The 20,458-nt window shown below is 68.4% G+C and overlaps 8 protein-coding genes across 8 annotated transcripts; 3 read left to right on the top strand and 5 right to left on the bottom strand.

Moving 5' to 3' along the window:
• Window positions 1–636: 636 nt before the first annotated feature.
• On the bottom strand, window positions 637–1,589 carry RHOBADRAFT_50804 (uncharacterized protein; the record flags this gene model as incomplete). The annotated part of the gene is made up of 3 exons (XM_018415505.1): window positions 1,504–1,589; window positions 969–1,370; window positions 637–784 (listed from the first exon to the last, which is right to left on the bottom strand). Exons 1-3 carry the CDS (start codon window positions 1,542–1,544, stop codon window positions 637–639), a joined length of 591 nt encoding a protein of 196 aa, XP_018274373.1. The 5' UTR covers window positions 1,545–1,589.
• Window positions 1,590–2,283: 694 nt separating this feature from the next.
• Window positions 2,284–3,308, top strand: RHOBADRAFT_65896 (uncharacterized protein). The gene is made up of 5 exons (XM_018418809.1): window positions 2,284–2,620; window positions 2,704–2,793; window positions 2,877–2,968; window positions 3,044–3,077; window positions 3,166–3,308. The coding sequence occupies exons 1-5, from the start codon at window positions 2,341–2,343 to the stop codon at window positions 3,273–3,275; spliced, it is 606 nt and encodes a 201-aa protein (XP_018274372.1). The 5' UTR covers window positions 2,284–2,340; the 3' UTR covers window positions 3,276–3,308.
• A 377-nt stretch (window positions 3,309–3,685) lies between these two features.
• RHOBADRAFT_10877 (uncharacterized protein) lies at window positions 3,686–5,526 on the bottom strand (the record flags this gene model as incomplete). The annotated part of the gene is made up of 8 exons (XM_018412012.1): window positions 3,686–4,339; window positions 4,406–4,484; window positions 4,602–4,668; window positions 4,745–4,846; window positions 4,919–5,044; window positions 5,118–5,164; window positions 5,230–5,384; window positions 5,452–5,526. The coding sequence occupies 8 exons, from the start codon at window positions 5,524–5,526 to the stop codon at window positions 3,686–3,688; spliced, it is 1,305 nt and encodes a 434-aa protein (XP_018274371.1).
• Window positions 5,527–6,099: 573 nt separating this feature from the next.
• On the top strand, window positions 6,100–6,618 carry RHOBADRAFT_11258 (uncharacterized protein; the record flags this gene model as incomplete). Its single annotated transcript, XM_018412037.1, has 2 exons — window positions 6,100–6,228; window positions 6,292–6,618. Coding segments are annotated over 2 exons (456 nt in total), but the record flags the coding sequence as incomplete, so codon positions are not given.
• Window positions 6,619–6,727: 109 nt separating this feature from the next.
• Window positions 6,728–8,748, bottom strand: RHOBADRAFT_50800 (uncharacterized protein; the record flags this gene model as incomplete). Its single annotated transcript, XM_018415504.1, has 4 exons — window positions 6,728–7,084; window positions 7,198–7,307; window positions 7,386–7,470; window positions 7,551–8,748. 4 exons carry the CDS (start codon window positions 8,746–8,748, stop codon window positions 6,792–6,794), a joined length of 1,686 nt encoding a protein of 561 aa, XP_018274369.1. The 3' UTR covers window positions 6,728–6,791.
• A 122-nt stretch (window positions 8,749–8,870) lies between these two features.
• Window positions 8,871–10,323, bottom strand: RHOBADRAFT_50799 (uncharacterized protein; the record flags this gene model as incomplete). The annotated part of the gene is made up of 1 exon (XM_018415503.1): window positions 8,871–10,323. The coding sequence occupies one exon, from the start codon at window positions 10,321–10,323 to the stop codon at window positions 8,902–8,904; it is 1,422 nt and encodes a 473-aa protein (XP_018274368.1). The 3' UTR covers window positions 8,871–8,901.
• Window positions 10,324–11,382: 1,059 nt separating this feature from the next.
• RHOBADRAFT_10363 (glycoside hydrolase family 47 protein) lies at window positions 11,383–14,269 on the top strand (the record flags this gene model as incomplete). The annotated part of the gene is made up of 8 exons (XM_018411986.1): window positions 11,383–11,834; window positions 11,973–12,325; window positions 12,517–12,623; window positions 12,698–12,897; window positions 13,010–13,166; window positions 13,241–13,482; window positions 13,554–13,659; window positions 13,733–14,269. The coding sequence occupies 8 exons, from the start codon at window positions 11,383–11,385 to the stop codon at window positions 14,267–14,269; spliced, it is 2,154 nt and encodes a 717-aa protein (XP_018274367.1).
• Window positions 14,270–15,306: 1,037 nt separating this feature from the next.
• Window positions 15,307–19,477, bottom strand: RHOBADRAFT_50797 (uncharacterized protein; the record flags this gene model as incomplete). The annotated part of the gene is made up of 11 exons (XM_018415502.1): window positions 15,307–15,853; window positions 15,933–16,263; window positions 16,360–16,934; window positions 16,997–17,158; window positions 17,226–17,399; window positions 17,467–17,664; window positions 17,740–17,907; window positions 17,978–18,234; window positions 18,294–18,404; window positions 18,466–19,282; window positions 19,376–19,477. 11 exons carry the CDS (start codon window positions 19,475–19,477, stop codon window positions 15,326–15,328), a joined length of 3,423 nt encoding a protein of 1,140 aa, XP_018274366.1. The 3' UTR covers window positions 15,307–15,325.
• Window positions 19,478–20,458: the final 981 nt, after the last annotated feature.

Below are 20,458 nucleotides of genomic sequence, written 5' to 3'. Positions count from 1 at the left end.
AAGTAACTGCGCCTCGCGCCTCGTGTCTGTCCCTCTCTTCTCTCGGCGCGGACTTCCGGCTCTCTCGCGCACACCGCGGGTCTCGCAAGCAGAGAGTAGACAAGGATGGTTTGCAACAACACGCGAGAGGAGAGAGATACACAAAGCTCGAGCGACCAGCCGTTCCGCTTCGAGCGCCAAGCGGCCGACTTGCCTCGTCTGGCGTCCACCGCGCGCTCGATCCAAGCGGGACCGACTCGGGCTGCAGCGACCAACGACGGCGAGAATGGCCGAGAAACCTGCAACAGAAAGACGTGCTGGAAGGCGAGGAGGGGAGGGGGAGGGAAGGGGGGAGAGCGAGGTCAGCGACGTGCTCGACTGCTCGAGGCTCCTCCTTGCTCGTGCAGTAGCAGCAGCTGCGGCACCCTCCCTCCTCGTCGTCGTCGGTCGTCGTGTCGAGCGCAAACGCGTTGCCGTCCGAGTGGTGTTGACGTATGGAATTCGAGTCTCCTCATGGTGAGCGGCACGGGTTTCTGACGTCCGGCCTGGTCGGAGGTAAAACATAATGGCAGAAATCTTTATCTTCATGCGGCGGGTCGTGCTCGACCGACCGGCGCGACGAGGGTGCTGCTGCTGAGAGAAGAGGGGGAGAGGTGCTCACAAGCTCGAGGAAAAGGTTCGGGGCCGGTCGAACGGCGACGGGGCGCGTTGGCGCAACTGGGGCGAGGTCGAGTCGAATCGAGAGGCGTCGAGGCGGGCGCAGGTGCGCGAGGCAACGGCCGGTGGAGAGCGAGCGAGGTGAGGCCTGTGAGGGAAGGAGGGAGAGGGTCGGTCGCGCCTGTCGCGCGGGGAGGGGGGCGCGCCTGCATACACCGAGGGCTCAGCCAACTTGGCTCGAGTGCGGCTCGAGATCGTTTCGACGACCATCGGGAATGAAGGAGAGAGGGGACGCACCGTGCGCCCGACGTCGACCCTCTCAGCCCATGAACGTGCCCGACTGGATGGTGATGCTCGCGAGGATGAGGACGAAGAGCTGCACGAGGCTCCAGACGGCCGGGATCAAGCAGCTCATGCGCAGGAACGCCGCGTTGTACAGCGCCGCGAGCGCGTACCCGACGATGGTGGCCGACACGAAGCCGAGCGTCATGCCGACGAGGCTGAAGGCGGCGGGCGCGACGAGGGCGAGGCGAGGGTGGCGCCGGCTAAAGTTGGCGCCGCACAGGCACCCGGCGAGGAAGTAGACGGTGCCGAAGAGGACGAGCGTGTCGTACAGGGTGAAGCGCCAGATCTGCTCGGGGCTGTACAGGTACTGGGCGGGTTCGACGCCGAGGACGTACAACCCGGGCCACGACGGCTCGACGTAGCCATCTGGAGGACCGAACCAGATGTTGCTGCAGGTGAGGTGGACGTGGCGCAAGGGTGCGGCGGGTCGAGGGCGAGCGAGGGAAGGCAGAAGGGGAACAAGGCGAGGGAGGTCGTCAATGCGGGGCTCGAGACGGCACGAGAGAGCGAGGGGGGACGGACCCTGCGTTGGCGTCGTCTTCAGGACTCGAGAACGGGTCCATGTTGGGCCCGCCGCCTGAGCTCGCGGTCGTCTAGGTCGATCGAGAGGGTGCCGACGACGACTTGACGAAGTCGAGGCCGGTTGAGGGGACGACTGTGGTGTAGCGCGAGGTCGAGGGTCAGTACGAGGGCTCGACAAGACTTGTGGTACTGCTCGCCGGCGCCCGGAAAGCCGTGGCAGTGCGTAGGCGGCCTTGGCGCGGCCGTGTACGGGGTCGCGAGGAAGGGGAGGAGGAGGGCGGTGCCAAGGGCGATGCCCGACGCGACTGCTGCGCTCGACACGGCCCATCCGACCCGACACGAGTGGAGGGAGCGGACAGTGTGCTCACAGGATGCAGTGACGGCGAGGCGAGTGGTGTCGGAGGTCGGCGGGCGATGACGAGGAGCGAGGAGCGAGGGGGGTGACGGCGACGGCCGCGCACGCTGGCTGAGGGAGGCTCGAGTAGATGCAGGAGCGACTGCAAGGCCAGCTTTGGGCCACGCGGGCAGTGGTCGAGTGAGAGAGACGAGGCGACTGATGAAGCCGCGCCTCCTCTTCGGTCCTCGCTCCTCTCTCCTTCACCAAATTGCCAGAGCGCAAGCACACTCGCACCAGCAGCCTATAACAAGCAGCACTCGACCCGACTACCCGATCCCCCGCACTCGTCGTTCGCCCCTCCCCCGCTCGCCGCCCCTCTCGCCGCCGCACTGGCCTCGCCTCGTCTCGCTCAGCCGCACTTGCTGCGCACCGTGCAGCAGCAGCACACCCTCCGGTCCCACCTCCTCCTCCCCACCCGACCTCGCCACCGCCCGCTCTCCATGTCGGCCCCGGCATCGACCAACGTCTCCGAGCTCCTCGCGACCGCCCACTGGGCCGCCCTCGCCCACAGCCAGCAGCGCCGCAAGTCGGGCGCACAGCCTGCCTACATCCAGCACCCGCTCCACGTCGCCTCCCTCCTCGCCGCACCCGCCTCGTCCCTCCACCCGGACCCGCCCCTCGAGGTCCTCCAGGCCGCTATCCTCCACGACACGGTCGAGGACACCCACGTCACCGAGCAAGACTTGCTCGAACGCTTCGGCCCCGTCGTCACACGGATAGGTGCGCCCCCCTTGTGCCTCTCTCCCCCGGCGCCTGTGCCGCTCGTTCCCCTCACTGACTCCTCCCTCACCGTCGCATCGCAGTTCTCGAGTGCTCGGACGATAAGGACCTCAACAAGGAGCAGCGCAAGCAGGCCCAGATCGACTCGGCGCCGCACAAGTCGGACCAAGCCAGTGCGACCTCGCCTGTTCCTCCTCCCCCTCGGCTCGTGCCCCTCGTCGCACGACGTACTGAACCGTCTCGCGCTCGCCCGCAGAGCACGTCAAACTCGCCGACAAGCTGTCCAACCTGACCGACCTCATGAGCCCCGAGGGCCGACCAGCAGGGTGGAGCGTCAAGCGCATCCAGGTGCGCCCCGCCTCCTCTCCCTCTTTCCTCCGTCTCTCCTCCTTCCTGACGCTCAGCTCTCCTATGTGTCCTCAGGAGTACTTTATCTGGGCCAAGCGCGTGACAGATGGTGCGTCCCCCTCTCTCGCTCCCCCTCTCTCTCTCTCCTTACGAGCTCACTCTTCCTCCTGCCCTCGCCTCTCCTCCTCCCGCCACAGGCTGCGTCGACGTCAACCCGGGCCTCGGCGCACAACTCGACGAGATCTACCGCTCGGCCACGTTCGAGCACGGCGGCAAGACGTACCCTTGCCATCCGCACTACGAGTGAGCGAGGAACGACAGAGCGTGCGACGATTTGCGTGTGGGCTTCGAGTGAGAGAACAGTGAGAGCGAGAGCGGTATCGCGAGAGAGACCGAGAGAGAGAGCGAGACGCGAGGTGCCTGGCCACGAACGAGAGAATGTCCAAGAGCGAGCGGCGACAGAGGGCTCGAGCGCCCTCTGCGACAACGACGCCGGCCGGTCACGCCTCTCGAGAGCTCGACAGCTGCGACAGACTGCTCATGCGGTGCTCGATTGCGCCCTTTGGCCTTGGAGAAAGACCGCCTCGGACTGTACAACAAGCGGACACGGACCCCCCTCGCTCACCCTCGTTTCCCCGGTCCCACCTCGTCCCGCCTCGCCCGACGCCTGGACCGCTCAAGCTCCTCGTCGACCGACGCACCGACGCACGCGCCTCCTCAGGACGGCGGCGCCATCGACTCGAAGATGTGCCTCGCCGTCGGCTCGTCGTCCTCCTCCTGCTGCCCCTGCTGCTGCTGCGGGCGCGGTTGCGGTTGCGGCGGCTGGACGACCGACGCCGGGCGCGACGACCTCCTGCTGCTGATGCTGCCGGCGGGCGTCGACGCGCCCGAGTGCTCGCGCAGGCGCTCGCCGCGCCCCTGTCCGAGCCCGTACGTCGACGCGCCGCCGCCGAGGCCGCCGAGGCCGAGCGCGCCGACGCCGTTGACCTCGCTGACGGGCCTGCTGCGCACGACGCGCTCGAGGACGCGCTCCATCGTCTCGCGCTCGTCCTGCTCGTGCTGCTCGTTGCGGAACTCGCCCAGCTCGAGCTTGTCGAGGATCTGCTCGACGCCCGCGTTGCCGCCGAGGCGCGCCACCTCGGCGCGCGCCTGCACCATGAGGCGTCGCAGGACGTCGCGCGTGTACGCAAACGAGCCCGTGCGCGTCTCCATGTAGGTGACGGCGTAGGTTTTCGGGCCGGGCGACGAGGGGCGCTCGCGCAGGATGTTGAGCAGCTGGCGGTTGGTCGTGTCGGCGCGGATGGCGTGCACGATCGGGAACGAGAACTTGCCTTCGGACAGGTCCTCGCAGTAACCCTTGTTGGCCGTGTACTGCGGGCCACTAACGAGGGTCAGTGTCGAGGTTTCGGACGACGTGCACGAGCGAGCCAGACGCACCTCGGCGCTCTGCAGGTTGACGTAGTCGTCGCGGATCTGGAAGATGATGCCGATAAGGTTGGCGAGCGGGACGTAGTCTCTGCGAGGGCGTCGAGGAAGAGGCGCAAAGGGAGGGGAGGGAGGGACGGTGCGCGAGCGAGGGTCAGTTTCGCTCGTCCGAGACTGGGAGGGCCGAGAGACTCGTCCGAGGACGCACCTGGGTGGAGATTCGGGCGAGGCGGCCATCATGAGCTTGATGGCGATGCGGAACAGGCCGCCGGTTTCTGCTCGGGCGGGCAGGGTGAGTTCGCGCAGCTCTCGTACCCGCCTGCGTGCGAGGAGAGGAGACGAGGGGCGCACTGTTGTTGACCATGTCGATGTATTCGGGCTCGGTCGGACAGATGAGGTTCTCGCGCCAGAAGAGGTCCATGCCCTGGCCGCGGTGGAGGTTGAGGAGCTCGTCTGCGCGGGTTCGGGGCGGGAGGGGGTCAGTTCACCGTCTCTGAGTCGAGGCTGTGTGAGCATGGGACGCACCGGTGACCATCTCCTCGACCTTGACGCCCTGGCGCGGGCGTATCCGCTGCAGGGCTTGGAACGCGAGGAAGTAGACGTAGTTGGCCGAGTTGATCGTCTGCGGGATGCCGTAGATCTTGTGCGCGACTGTGTGGGTGCATCGAGGGGTTGGTCTAGGTGTTCGGCTGTCAAGGGAGAGAGAGAGAGAGAGAGGGCGCACCGGGCATGCCTCGTCGCAGGTGCGAGTCGTCCTCGACGTCGTCCATGCTGCGGGCGCACGGTCGATCGGTCAGTCGGGGTCGGTCGACGAGGTGGACAGGGGTGGGACGGACAGGAGCGAGGCCGTGTGGAGCATGCCGACGACCTTCTTGACCGTGTCGAGGTCGGGTTCGGGGACCTGCATCCACGTGTTGAACGAGGCGATGAGGGCCGAGCGGACCTCCTTGCCCGGTATCGACGCGAGGTAGGCGTAAGGCTCGACGAGGACCTGGTAGGGCACAGGGCGAGGGTGAGTGGGCGAGATCGAGCGAGGAGAGCGATGTGGGGAGGCTGACCTGCTCCTGGGCGTCGTGCCAGCGGGGCGGGTCTGCGACTTTGGCGAGAAAGTCGTCGTAGTATTCGAGGCCCATGCTCGGCGGTCGGTGTCGCTGCAGCAGCGGTGGTAGCGGATGCGTGAGAGGAGGAGAGCAACGACGACGGCTTCCCTCGGCGGAGGCGACGACGACGACCGACGACGGGCCACGAGCGACAGATCTACTCGCTCGCGTTCTGAACCAGTACCGCACAAGGGCCGGCATGGCTCGCCTCCCGTGGTCCTTCCTCATCGCCGCCGCCTCCCTCCTCGCCCTCGCCTTCGTCCTCCTGCGCGACTCGTTCGACTCGCCCTCGGCCCACAACGCCCTCTGGGCTCCAGGCAGCGTCGGCCACTCGGACCAGGACCAGCTCGTCGAGGCCCGCGTCCAGCAACTCCTCGCAAAGGAGCGAGTCCGCCTCGGCCTCGACTCGGCGTCCACCGCGGGACGAGCGACGGCCGTCAACGACCTCGCACCGGGCCATGCTGTCGCCAGCGCGCTCCAGCACGGCGACATCATCATGCCCAAGCTCCCGAACGCGACCGCAAAGTGCGTCCCGCCTCGCCCTCCTCCCCTTCCCGACCGACCGCCCGCGACTGACCCACCTCTCTCGTCGCCTGCAGAGCCGAGCTAGGGCGCGCGAGCTGGAAACTGCTCCACACCATGGCGGCGCGCTTCCCAGAAGAGCCGACCGCAGAGCAGCGCGACGCCTTCCAGTCGTGGCTCTTCCTCTTCTCGCGCCTGTACCCGTGCGGCGAGGTGCGTCCTCTCTCCCTCTCATTCCTCTCGCACGCCCCGATTGACCTCGCCCCTCTCTCACAGTGCGCCGCCGAGTTCCAGCAGCTCCTGCGCGACCACCCGCCGCAGACATCGTCGCGCGGCGCCGCGTCGCTGTACCTGTGCCACCTGCACAACCTCGTCAACGCCCGCCTCGGAAAGGACGAGTACGACTGCGGGACCAACCTCCGCGACGTGTACGACTGTGGGTGCGGCGACGAGGAGGAGAAGGAGCGCGAGCGTGCGCGCGACGAGAAGCACAAGGCGGCCAGGGTCGACGAGAAGCGCTCGAGCGAGAAGGCGGCGGTGGGGGACGAGGCAGCGGACGCTCGGCGGGACCCAGCGACGGGCCTCGAGCTCGTCGGAGGGTAGTGGACGGCCCTCCTCCTTCGGATACCCCTCTCGCGCCCTCTCGATACCCCACTCTCTCTCTCCACTTGTAGCCTTGCCTCTCGCAGAATCTCTCGCATCGGAACGCCGTTCTCCTCGTGACTGAATCGAGTAATACAGTGAGCGCGAGAGTGCTACAGTTCTGCGAGCCCGCTCTACCGCTTCTCGCCTCGGACCTGCTTGTCGCCGTATCGCGCCTCGTACGCCGGCGCCGGCTCGATCGCGTCCACCCTGCTCCCACCCGGCGCCGCACCTGCACCTGCCGCGCCCTCGATCCGCCCCTGTCCTTCAGCCGCTGCCGCCTCGAGCTGCTTGAGCTCGTCGCCGTCGCCCGAGAGGTACACCTGGCTCCCGTCCGACAGCTGCGCCTTGATGGCGCCCTTGCCGATGCCCTTGAGGAGCGCTTTGCGCGTCACACCGCGTGCGTCGACGTACACGAGGGCGACGTCTGCAGAGAGGAGGGGAGAGGGCGGCGGGCGAGGGCGAGGGGGAGGTCGAGTTTGAGAAGGTCAGTTCGGGTCGAGCGAGACGGGCGAGGGGGGCTGCGAGGAGGGGACGTACGCTTGACGCTCGAGCCGACGTCGTCGGCGACACCGCGGGCCTCGGCGCCGTACTTGTGGTGGATGACCTGGCTCGCCGACTTTGAGCCCGAGTCGAGGAGCGTCTTGCCGCTGCGAGGTCGACGATCGAGAGGGACAGCGTCAGGAACTGCGTCTCGGGAGACGAGGAAGAGGGAGAGGTGGGCGCACCCGGCTTCGAGGTGGTCGGCAACCGTGTTGACGGCCGTGAGCGTCGCCGCGAGCGTGCCCTTCCACCCGGATGCGGTCCCTCCCTCTGCGTGCAGGGCCCGAGGCGGTCAGTACCGCAAATGGAGGGGGCGTAGAAGGACGGGCGAGAGAGCGAGCGGGACGCACGCTGGAGGCCCGCCGCCTTGCCGATCCTGTCGCCGAGGAACCCGGCCGCCTTGCCGACCGCGCCCGCCGCCTTGCCGCTGTACACGCTCGCCGTCTCGGTCCAGCCGCTCGTGCGCTCGAACGCGCCCTTGGTCGTCTGCTTGAACACGAGCGGCTTGTCGGTCGCCGGCCGGCTCGCGACGTACTTGCCCGCCGACGACTCGAACTGCTTCGAAAGGAGGTTGGACCCGACGATGATGCCGTGCGAGACCGTGTTGGCGACCGAGATGATCTTGCTCCCGTTCGGGTTGTGCGCCGGCGCAAAGTAGGCCGACGCGGGCTTGACCGACAGCGTCTGGCTCGAGCCGACGAGGGCGCCGCCCGGACCCGACGCCGCCGCGGCCGGCGAGATGACGACGGCCTCGTGGGCGCCGACGTCGTTGACCTTGGCGCCCTGGCTCGCCGTCGACCCGGGCCGGTCGTCGGTGCGCCCCTGCGCGAGCGCCGCGTCCTCCTCGAGCGCGAGCCCGCCCGCCGCCGCCGGGTCGAGCTGCCCGAGGACGCGCCCGGACGACTCGTCGACGAGGTACAGCGCGTTGGGCTCGGTCTGGACGGGCGTCACGGTGCCCGACCCTGGAGCCGACGTCGACGCGCCGCGGTACAGGCCGAACAGGGTCGCCTCGAACTGCTCGCGGGTCGACGGGTCCGTGTCGCGCGCGAGCGAGAGGCGGATGCGCCCGTGCTGCTGCGGCCCCTTCGACGACGCCGAGACTGCTGCCGGGTCCTGGCCGACGTTGTTGGGGAGGTCGTACGCGGCGGGAGGGACGGCGACGATGTCGCGCGCCGGGTCGACGAGCGACAGGGGCATGTCGAAGCACGGCGCGGCGTCACCGGGCAGCGTCAGGGTGACGACGAGCCACTCTGCGCTCGCGCTCGAGTAGGCGGGCGGGCTCGAGGACGAGGGCGAGGCTGACGTCGCGCGAGGTGGAGGTGCGAGAGTCGTTGTCGAGAGAGGCGCCTTGTCGGCTGGGCGGACAGGCGGGGGAGGGGGGACACGGCGAGCAGGCGATGGCGAGCGCTCACTGCTGCCCTGGGCGCGGCACAGGTACAGGTTGAGGGTGCCGACGAGCTCGAGCTGCGGCGATGACGGAGAGTTGGACTCGAGGTGCGCGAGGTGGACGCCGGGGACCTGGACGAGGTGGGTGCGAGTGGGCTCCATGGCTGTAGCGTGCTCGTAGCTGGTGGCGGGGCGAGCAGGAGCGTGTGGGAGAGAGACGTGCGAGGCCGCCAAGTCCCCGCACAGGGGAGCGATCGAGAGTCTTCTGCACCGCCTCACTCTGTACAGCTCGAACTCGTGGTTGCGGGCGCACATCTACAGCAAGCTCGGCCGCTTCCTCCTCCTCGCGCTCGCGCCCGGTCCCGCCACCGCCCCTGCTGCCGCCGCCTCGTCGCGCACGAGCTCCCACGCCGCGCCCTTCGCCCACTCGAGCCTCGTCCTCGCGCGCTCAAACTGGGCGCCCTCGAGCCGCACCTCGCGCTGCAGCGCCGCCGCCCACAGCTCCTGCGCCGCCGCGTCGTCGGTCTCGCCGGTCCGGCCGTCGTGGGGCGCGCTCGCGGCGGCGCTAACGTCGCACGCTCCGCCAAGCGGCGGCGCCGGGCGGTGCAGCGAGACGACGCGCAGGTGGCGCAGGGTTGCGGCATCTGGCGCAGGTCGCACGAGCGGGAGGACGTCGGACGCCATGTGCGGGCCGTCGAGGTGCAGCGCGGCGAGGTGCGGGGTGTGGGTCGGGAGGAGGGCGAGCGCGGCAGGCGAGATGAGCGCGGCGCGAGGGACGGTTGCGGGTGAGGAGAGAGTGAGGGTGGTCAGGTGGGGGAGGTACAGGAGGAGGTCGTCGACGACGTGGGCGAGCGGTGACGCGGCAGGAGGAGGGGAGGAGGACGGTGTCGAGGACGAGGATGGCGCGCCGGACGACGCCTCGCCGACGACGATCTCGAGGTGCCGAAGCCTCGCACCGTGCTCGCGAACGGCCCTGACGAGCCCTGCGCTCGTCCACCCGCCGCACCGCCGCAGCCGCAGCGTGTCGAGCGTGGCACCCGCCGCCCCGAGCACCTCGTCGAGCGCCGCATCGTCGAGCTCTGTCGCCTCGAGCTCGAGTCGCTCGAGCCTCGTCTGAGGGCGGCCGGTCTCGCCGGAGCCCGACTGCGCGGCGGGGCGAGGCGCGACGGCGGGCATGTTGCGCACGGCGAGGGAGCGCAGCTCGGGGCACTCGGCGAGACACGCGCGCAGCCATGATGGGAGCGGCATCGTGCCCGCATCGACGTCGCCGGACGACGAGCTGGGGCACGGCGAGGCCGAGGAGGGGGCAAAGTCGAGGTCGAGGTGGTCGAGGCGAGTCGCGGTGCCGGTTTGCGCGAGAACGGCGAGGGTGTCGAACGGGTCGGCGGCGAGGGCGGTGCAGTGCAGGTCGGTGAGGGCGTTGAGCCGGTGGACGAGGAGGTCGAGGTCGTCGATGGTCCAGGTTGTGCTTGCCGAGGTCGACAACGGGGCGCGGAGGTGAAGAGCCCTCACGAGGGCGCGGTGGCGTGCAGGGGCGTCTCGCGCGAGTGCATGGGCCTGATTGTGCGAGTCGAGTGCGACGGTGCGGTTGATGACGGGCTCGAGTGCGGCGTACAGGTGGCGCGAGGTGGACGCGAGCGAGACGAGCGATGAGTGGGGGCGCACGGCGGTGGCGCGGAGCGGGAGGTGGGCGACGACGACGGCGAGTACCTCTGGTGGGAGGCTGTCGAGGCTCATGTCGCTCCCTCGAGGCGGCTACAGCGAGAGGAGCGAGCAGGAGTGAGGGGGAGCCGAAGCGGAGCCGTCGCTTCATCTGAAACGGGCCCTCTCTCTCGCAGATCGCCCCAAGCTGGCCAGACGACTCAGCCACTCGGTCCACACGGAGACCATGACCATCCTCACCGAGGACGGGTCGCTCCCACGACGTCGCTCCCCGCCAGCTCACGTCGCCGCCTTCCCTCCTCGAGCTCCCCTCTCGCACCACCACCACGGCTCGTATCACTCGGTCCCGACCGCCGACTCGCCCTACTCGGCCTACCCGTCTCGCCGCACCCCCGACTGGGACGACGAGAGCGACTGGGGCGACCGCTCCTCGTCGCCTCCACCACCATCCTCTGCCTCGCCCTGGCACCACCGCCTCGCGCGCCACAAACATGCTCGCACCAAGACCATCAAGGCGGCAGCTCTCGGTATCGCAGGAGTCGCCCTCCTGTACCTCCTGTACGTCGTCCCCCCGCGAACCTCTGCCTCGTCGAGTGCGCAGCAGCTCGGGTCCACGACCTGCTGTCGGGCTCGCGAGTCGACCTCGTTCGCAGCCTACTGACTCTCTATGTCTCTATACGACACAGTCTCGACGCCTGGTCGCGCCCTCGACACCGCGGCCCGCACCACCACGGCCGCCCCCCTCTCGACGACGAGGGCTTCCCTTTTCCTCCTCCTCCACCGCCTCCGCCCGACCACACTGCGCCGCCCGGCGTCGTCAGCGACTCGTCCGCCGTCGAGACGGGCACCACGGACGACGCGCCCATCGTCGACATGGCCCACTTTATCCAGCCTCGGCGCCCGGTCCCGCCCTCGTGGCCCGACCCGTGGGCCAACGAGTCGCGCTCGTGGCAGGGCCGCAAATGGCTCGGCGTCGACCGCTTCGGCAGCTCGGACACGGGCTGGCGCGACCTCGCCGACCCGGTCGAGCACAACCCGCCGCCGGCGCGCCACCTCCTCAAGGCGCTCGAGTACTCGGCCGCCGTCGCCGGCCGCAACCCGCACGACGGCACGCGCCGGCCCCTCGCGCCGGGCATGGCATTCGACGAGCGCACGGGGCGGCCGAGGCGCGTCCCGCACGACGAGCTCAAGCTCGGGCGCGAGCGAGGGTGGAAGCCGCCGAGCGGGTTCAGGGCGAGCGAGCTCGGGTCCGGGACGGTGGGCGAGCGGCGCGACGTCCCGCGCGTGCAGCACGACGGGCCGCTGCGGAGCGAGGACGAGGGCGAGGAGGAGCGGCGCGTCGTCGAGGAGCGGCACCGGCGTGACTGGGTCAAGCGCGCCTGCATGCACGCGTGGACGGGCCTGTCGGAGCACGCCTACGGCCACGACGAGGTGCAGCCCGTGTCGAACGGGTTCAGCGACAACTACGCCGGGTGGGGCGCCAGCATCGTCGACTCGCTCGACACGCTCCTCGTCATGAACCTCTCGCGCGAGTACAACCGCGCCCGCCAACACGTCGCCGCCATCGACTTTACCTACCTCGTCCCGTCCGGGTCCAAGACGTTCTCGACCAAGCTCCCGCCGCTCGCCGCCCTCGACGTGCCGCCGCCGAGCGCCGAGCGGCCCCCGCGCGCCAAAAAGCCCTGGGTCGACCCGCGCGAGGCCAAGGCGGGCGACCCGCACAGCCCGACGACGGTCCCCTGGTTCGAGGTCACGATCCGGTACCTCGGTGGCCTCCTGTCGGCGCACGAGCTGTCGGGCGGCGACCCGCTCATGCTCGACCGCGCGCGGGAGCTCGGCGACTGGCTCCTGCCCGCGCTCGCGACCGACCACGGCTTGCCCCTCGGCCGGTACGCGCTCAGGCACAACCCGGACGGCAAGCCCGCTGGCAGGGTCACGCTCGCCGAGGTCGGCAGCTTCTCGCTCGAGTTCACCAAGTTGAGCCAACTCACCGGCGACGACATCTACTTCGAGGCGGTGCGTCCTCTCTCTCTCTCTCTCTCTCTCTCTCTCTCTCTCTCTCTCTCTCTCTCTCTCAGTCTTATCGACAGGTGACGAGCGAGCGCGTCACTGACTCGCCTTGCCTCCCGTCGTCCTCCCCTCGGCCCTCCTCCCCGCTCGGTCCCCTTCCGCAGGCTCAACGCGCCATGGACACGCTCGACACGCACTTTGCGCACGCCGTCGCCAAGCCGACCGACCCGAAGGAGCTCGCGAGCCCCAACTGGCGAGGCCGGCTCGGCGCGCTCCTGCCTGCGCACCTCGACGCTGCCGCGCCCAAGATGCTCCAGGGCGAGTACACGTTCGGCGGGCTCGCCGACTCGTACTACGAGTACCTCGTGCGTTCAAACCTCTCTTCAGGTTCCTCTCGAGACGCTCGAGCACGCCTGACGATCGCGTCTCGGACCCGCAGATCAAGCAGGCGCAGCTCACGTCGTTCGCGCTCGACCAGTACCCGCGCATGTACCGCGACGCCGTCGACTCGGCGTACGAGCACCTGATTCGGCCCGTCGACGTCGTCCCTGGCCGAGACGACCTGACGCTCATCGGCACGGTCCAGCTCGGCAAGTGGCAGCCGAGCCTGCAGCACTTGACCTGCTTTGCCGGCGGAATGTGCGTCCCCCCCTCTCCCTCTCTCCTCTCCCTCCCTCTCTGTCCTTCGACCCGAACCCTCTCCATGTCGAAGCACGTCCTGATGGCCTCGCACGTCCCCCTTCGCGCGCAGGCTCGGCCTCGGCGCTCGGCTCCTCGACCGCCCTCACGACCTCGACACGGCCGTCAACGTCACCAACGCGTGCGCCTGGACGTACGAGTCGTCCAAGACGGGCATCGGCGGCGAGCAGACGGTCTTTTACGAGAACGACAGCTCGTCGAGGTTCATGGTGCTCGACCGCCCGGACGGCAAGGGCAAATAGTGCGTCCCGCCTCTCTCTTTCTCTCCTCTCTCTCGCACGAGGGCGACCTCTTGTCGATGCCTCGTGCTGTACTGACGCTGCCGCTCCCCTCGTCCGCCTGCAGCCGCACCCCGCGAGGCTCGCCCGTCGGCGTTCGCGCGTCCGACCGGCGCCAGATCGGCCGTCCCGAGACGATCGAGAGCGTCTTTTACATGTGGCGCCTGACGGGCGACCGCAAGTGGCAGGACGTCGGCTGGACCATGTTCGTCAACTGGGTGCGGCACGCGATCACCCCGGCCGGCTTGTGCGTCCCTGTCTCTCTCTTTCTCGCGCTCCTTCTCCTTGGACGGTACTGACAGAGTGACCGGCGTGCAGCGCGACCATCTCGGACGTCAACCGGGTCCCCGAGAAGGGCAAGGGCAGGGACGACAGCGAGGAGTCGTTCGTCATGGCCGAGACGCTCAAGTACGCGTACCTCCTTGTGCGTCGCTCTCTCTCTATCTCTCTGTCGCACCGCAGCAGGGATGCGAAGCTCACACGAGCACCTCCTGCAGTTCTCGCCTCGGGACCTCCTCTCGCTCGACGACTACGTCTTCTCGACCGAGGCGCACCCGTTCTTTATCCGCAAGCCTGGCGGTCCTGCGCGTCCTGAGCCGCTCTGGACGGGGCCGGACGAGACGCGTGAGGCGTCGTTCACGTCGCAGCTCGGCGAGGGCACGTGGGTCCAAAAGTGGGCGAGGGTTCAGCAGGTGCGCCCGCTTCTCTCTTTCTCGTCCCTTTCCGCTAGCTCGACGTCGGCGCATCTCTTACTGACGACTCGCCTTCCTCGTCGCAGGCCGCCGCCCTCGCCAACGACGCCTGGCGTGCCCTCGACAAGCCGGGCAGCGTCGCCGCCGCCGCTCCCGGGCGCAACTTTGTCCGGCCTTCCGAGGACGAGATCCGGCGCGCCAAGGAGCAAGCAGCGCAGCGTGTCGCGCCCATTGACCAGCACGCGCACAAGCGGCCGGCGGCGTACGAGGGCGGAGGAGGGAGAGGAATGGGAGGTGGTGGGCTCTGAGCGGGTGCTGGTCGCCTCTCCCTTTCTCTTGTAGACACTCTTACTCAGTGCATCGTATCTCTCTATCTCGTTCTAGACGGGCCCTGTAACTCGTTCTGCGCATCGTCCTTGGCCACTTGAGAAGGCCGTGCTTCATCGCCCGCTCGTCTTTGGCTTGGCTTAGCGACGGCGCTCGGCTCTACGAGATCAGAGTCCACAAAGGTGTGCGTCGTGAGATGCAGACGCTGAGGCGCAGCTAGCTGGTCGAGAGCGCAGGCTGCGAAAGTGCGAGGGGGAGGAAGCGCGACGTTGCGCGGGTCGTACGTACGATCGAGATTCTGGAGAAGCTTAGAGTGCTCGTCACAAGTTTCCGAGCGAGCGGTGTCGGTTTTCCGCAGCACCGCCTTGATGCACCGCCCGAGACATTCGACTGCCGCCCCTCCCTTCTCCTCCTCGCTCACACGTCGACAGGCGCTCTCTACCAGCCACAGCTCGTCCACACTACTCGTCAGTCCACCCTGCCACTCGCGCAGATCGCGCGCGAGCCGTTGCTCACTCGTCGCCTCCGCGTCATCGAAACAGGACTCCGCTCGCCCTCCTCTTCCACATCCACCACCACTCAAGCAGCTCCTTTGAGACGATGGGCTTTTCGATCGCCCACCATGTGCACACGAAAGTCGCGTCTCTCTCGTCGTCCCATCGCGGCGAGCGCTCGCAGCGTCGTCGAGGCGGTCGTCCGCCTTCCCCCCCGTCCTCGAGCAGCGCCTGACTCGCCGTGCCCCCTGCAGTTACACCCTCGTGCCCAAGGTCGTCTACCTGCACCGTGCGGGCAAGCGCTTCAGCCTCTCGTTCGGACCGGGCGGCGTGCGTCCCCTCCTTCCTCCTCGTCCCCCTCTCGACCCGCGAAGCAGTCGAGCTGACCGTTCCTTTTCCTCCACAGCGCATCCGCTACACGCGCTGAGCAGCACGACACCGAGACCACGAGCCCACACCTTGTCCATAGTCCAGTTGCCTCGCCGTAGCCTTCTCGCCGCTCGCGCCTAATTCAATTCCTGGCTTTCCCTCGTTCTCTCTCGGTTCGCGCGAGAAGAGGAGAGCAGAAGAGAGCGCTTCACATCTCCTCGCCGTCTTCTACAAAGTCTCGGTCTACCGTCGCGATCGCTCCCTCGCACAGGACGCATGCGCTCGCGATGAGGTCGTCGAGCTGCTTGCGCAGCGCCTGCTTCTCGCGCGACTCGGCCGTCTCGCGCTCGGGCTTCTGCGTGTCGTGCGCATCGTCGCCGCGCCGAGAGCGCGCCATCGAGGCCGACGCGGCGCCGTTCGTCGCCGCGCCCGTACCGCCGCCGCTCGCGAACCCGCCGAGCGCCGAAAAGCCCTTGACGCGAGGCGCGTTGGGCAGCGGGATGGCGCCGCCGATGGCGCTGATGAGGGCGTCGGGGAGGACGAGCTTGCGGAGCTGGTCGACGGCCTGGACCGAGGCGGCGGCGAGCTTGAGCCCTTGGGCCGACGTGTCGTCGAGGAGCGTGCGGCGCGAGCGTGCGGCGTTGGCGGCGGCACGGGCAGACGAGGACGAGGGCGCGAGTTGGGCCTGGAGGTCGAGCATGCGTCGTAGCTGGGACGGCGACAACGTCTTGGTGACCTGCAAAGCCGGCGAGAGAGAGAGAGGGTCAGGACGGCCGTCGTCGAGGAGAGGGAGAGGAGCGAGAGGCACGACGCACCTCCTGGATGAGGCAGTCGGCGTGGAAGCAGTGTTGGCACGGGAAGACGTAGAACTGGCGAGTGAGGAGCTGCTGTCGGCAGCTGCCGCACTTCTCGCCCGCGTCGACGACGACGAACCGGTTGTCGAGGTCGGCAATGTCGGCCTTGATGGCCTCGGCGCTCCGAGTCGCCTCGTTCATGTCCTCCTTAAGACGCTCGATGTGCGACGAGTAGTCTTCGAGGGCCGAGCAGATCTCGTCCTTGAAGTCGTCGATGACGACAAAGTCCGGGAAGAAGGGCAGGATGTCCTCGATCTTGAGCAACGACGTCGACTCGAGGAAGTTCATGGCGCTGTACATGGATGAAAAGGAGGAGGGACGAGAGTCAGAAGGCCGTCCTTGTGCGCGAGAGGGACAGAGAAAGACACAGAGAGAGAGATGCACGGACCTCTTGATGTCGTTCTTCTGGCCCACGACGTGCTTGGCGATCTTGAGCCACAGCTTCTTGCGCAGCAGGTCGTCGTCCTCGGGGCCCTCGGCGCTGAGCTTGGCGAGCTCGACGTCGTCGACCTCGAGCGCCAAGTCGACGCTCGCCTCGTGCATGCCCATCTGCGCGTAGATGCGCACGCACGCCTGAACCCGGCCGTGCGCCCTCGAGACGCGCAGCGCATAGTCGAGGTCGTACAGCGGGTCGCCCGTGCCCGGGTCGGTCGGCGCCAGGTCGAGGAACCGCAGGAAGGCGGCCTCGTGCGCCGGCGAGGGCGACGTCGCGTACAGGGTCACGAGCGTGTTGTGCACGGCCGGGTCGGTGTTGTGGGCCATGAGGACGCTGTGCTCGAGGTAGCGGATGAGGTGCTCGGTCGTCTCGGACGAGGAGGAGGGCGAGCGGACGCGAGGCGAGGTGAGGGCGGGAATGAGGCGGCGAACGTCGAGCTGGGGCTGACGGAGGAACGTGTCGACGGCCTCCCTCGGCGCGTGTCGGACAAGGACGGCGGCGAAGCGGTAGTAGAAGTCGACCGAGTCCTGCAGGGCGAGCGAGAGTCAGTCTCGCGTCGGCGAAGAGGTCGAAAGTGGTCGAGGCGCACCTGCTTGCTGAGCGCCTGCAGCGCCTTGGTCCAGTCCTCGTGCGCGATATGGTACTCGATGATGCGCTCGTGATCGCCAATGACCGACGCATAGAAGAGCATGAGCTCGTCGCGGCCGTGTCGGCCCATGAGGTCGAACACCGTGCGCGAGTCGAGGTTGTCCTGTTGGCGCGGGTCGACTGCATGAGTGAACGGCGCGAACAGGACGAGGAGAGAGAGAGAGACGCACCTTGTACGTCTTGAGAAACTGCTGCATGTCCTCCTCGACGATGGCCCGCTCGGCGTGAAAGTTGTCGGCGTCGCCGCTCGCACGCTCAGCCGCAGCGAGGTCCTCGAGCTCGTTGATCTTGGCGAGGAAGATCTCGACGAGCCACGTCGCGAGCATCATGCGCTGCGTGAGGTCCTGCGGGAGGAGAAGGAGCGAATGAGCCCGCTGCGCAGAGTAGGGAGGGAGAGAGAGGGGGGCGCACCGTGCGCTTGAGCCGCTCGAGCCGGGCGCTGAGGTAGTACCGCAGCGCGTCTCGCTCGTCTCGCTCGACGAACCGCAGGACGACCTCCTCGAAGCTCTTGGACGACTGGGCGTACGCCTGCGCCGCCTGGATGAATTTGCCCGCCGCAAAGTGCGAGTCGGCCTCGGCGGCGAGGACGGCGTCACGTTGTCGCTGCGTCTGCGAGGGGCGATCAGGAGTCAGTAATCGTCTCGTGCGAGGCGTGTCTCGCGCGAGTGAGGAAGAGGGACGCACCTTGGCGAGTCGGCGAGCGTTGTCCCACTGCCCTCGAGCGAGGTAGACGTTCGACACGTTGCGGTCCTCGTCCCGCACGACGAGCTCGTAGATCGCCTGGTCGGTGTACATCCACAGCGTCTTGCGCACCGGGTCGGTCGCGAGGCGGAGCGGCCGGGCGCCGTCGGGCTGGAGGGGGACGAGGAACCGAGTTAGGCTGTGCGGACGAGGCTCGACGAGGTAAGAGAGCAGGACGCACAAGGTTGAGGTGCTCATGGTAGACGACCTTGTCGGTGAGGAGGTCGACGGCGCAGATCTTGTCGTCGTACAGGAGGACAAAGTGCCACTCGGTGAGGGCCATGCTGATCGGCGGGTCTTGCTGCTCGCCCGACGGGAAGAACGATGCAGGGTCGGACGGGAACGGGATGAGCGACGCCGTGTCGATGATGCCGTCACCCGGCTGCAGGTCGGCAGAGGAGGAAGGGAAGACGAGCTGGCCGCGGTAGATGCCCGGGGCTGCGACGGGAGCGAGTCAGGACCGTGCTCGAGAATGGAAGAGGTACAGCGGGACGCACCGGTGAGCCACGCCATGCTCTTTGGGAGCGGGCGCGACTTGTCCGAGGATGACGGCGGAGCGAAGAAGTGCAACTCGGACGAGGGTGGCTCGCCGGGAAGCTCGAGCGTTTCTGTGAGAGGACAGGGTCAGGACGCCGCAATCTCGAGGACGAGAAAGCGAGAGAGACGCACTTGGTCGTGCGTCGCCGGAAGAGTAGGGCTGCATGACGGCCTCGAGGACCGCCGCGTCCTCGTCCTTGACCTTTGGGCCGGCTGCGCCGACGAACTGGTGCACGCGAGTAGCCGTCGCCGCGACGACCGCGACACGCTTGCCCCACACCTCGTACCGCAGGCCGACGACGCTCTGCCGCTCGGGCAGGGTGTAGAGCTGCTTGACGTAGCGCTCGATCGAGGACCGGCCGGGCACCGGGAGCGAGAACGCGCCCGCCGACGAGTCGAGGGCCGGGTCGAGGAGGCACGTCTCGAGGAGCTGCCCCGTCGTGGTGCCGAGCAGGATGCCGCCGGTTGAGAAGGACGTGGACGAGGACGACGAAGGCGACCAGGCGACGGCCTCGACGATGGCGCCCTTGAGCCGGGCGAGGGGCTTGGCGCGACGGGTCGACGGCGCCGCCGACGAGGGTGCACCGGCGGGGAGGGCGCCGATGAAGACGTAGAAGTTGTCGCCGGACGAGGTCGAGACGAGGACGTGACGGCCTGCGGGGTCGACGTGGACCTTGTGCAGGCTCGGCGGGGGAGGTGCAGGTGCGCCGCGGCCGTGCTGGGCGGGAGGAGCGACGGGCACGTCGATCGTGTCGACCTCGGTCGGCTTGTCGAGGTCGATGCGGATGAGCTGAGGGAGGGGAGGCGGCGAGGCGGACGAGGACGACGAGGTGGGGCCGATGCCGGTGCAGGCGAGGAGGAGGATGTTGCTCGTGCACGACAGCGAGTGCAGCGCGGACGGCAGGGTGAACTGGACCTGGCCGAGGCTGAAGATGGGCGCGTCGGGCTCCTGCGAGCGGGCGACGAGAGGGGAGGAAGAGGGAGCGAAGGTGAGTTTGGCTCTGCGGGTGCGCGCAACAGGTGGGAGCGAGTGGGTGCGTACCTCTGAGTGCCCTGGCTCGTACACTGCGCCGTCCTCCCAGCCCTGGGTCGGGATGCGGAGCGTTGCCGGGCCGTCGTCGACGTAGTCGTCCCAGCCGGCCATCCTCGATCTGGCGCGCGCGCTTGTCGGCCGGTCGTCGAGCAAGTAGTCTCGCGGAGCTGCTGAGCGAGGCAGCAGCGAGCTCTGAGCTGTCGAGGGCGAGCGGCGGGTCGAAGTGGGGGTGGACCTCGTCCTCCTCGACGGAGGTCGACGACCCTCGTCTCGGCTATCTCTCGCGTGACGGGGACAGTCAGAGGGCACGGCAGCTCAAGGTACTCGCGTTGATTTGCAAGCGAGAGCTACACAGAGGGAGGGTGGGCGCAGCGTTGCCTTCGAACGCTCGAGGCGAGCCAGCGAGGCTCGACGAGGGAGCGCGGGCGTGCTGCCGCGTGCGTGCTGCTACCAGCTGAGGTCGAGAGCGACCAGAGGAAGCAGCAGAGCAACAGCTGGGCCGAGCATCGGGCGAGCGACTGTGTCTCCTCGACGCGCCGCTCTCTGCGCGCCCTCACTTCTTCCCCCACCCAGAGACTCGTTACCGGCACGAGCGACCAGCACCGAGCACACGCGCACCTCGCCCCCCGCTGCATGCACACCCGTGGGCCGCCCCTCCCGCCGACTGCCCCTCCCCTCCTCTCGCTCCACAACCTCCCGGCCTTGCCAGCAGCGCACCCCGCCTGGACCGCCCCACCCGACCCGCCTCAAGTTGACATGGCCCGTCCGCGACGCGCCTCGTCCAGGCGCACCGCCTCGTACGACGACACGGTCGAGGACGACAACGACTTCTCGCCCGCGCCGCAACCTTCGACGCGTCCTACGAGGGCTGCCGCTGCCAACAGGCGCAGCTACGCCGTCCAGGACGACTCGGACGACGAGTACCGCGCCGCAGAGCGCGACACCGCCGAGGACCACCACCACCACCACCACGCCCACTTCGAGCCGCCCGTCGAGCCCGAGCAGTACCACGCCCACCCGCACGACCCTCAGCAGTACGAGCACGAGCAGCACTACGGCGACGCGAGCGAGCTCAAGGTCCGCCTCAAGGTC

Source organism: Rhodotorula graminis, assembly GCF_001329695.1.
Source record: "Rhodotorula graminis WP1 unplaced genomic scaffold RHOBAscaffold_1, whole genome shotgun sequence".
In the NCBI taxonomy this organism is placed as follows: domain Eukaryota; kingdom Fungi; phylum Basidiomycota; class Microbotryomycetes; order Sporidiobolales; family Sporidiobolaceae; genus Rhodotorula; species Rhodotorula graminis.
Note: the sequence above shows the minus strand (reverse complement) of the source record. Positions and strands in the feature narration are given on the sequence as shown.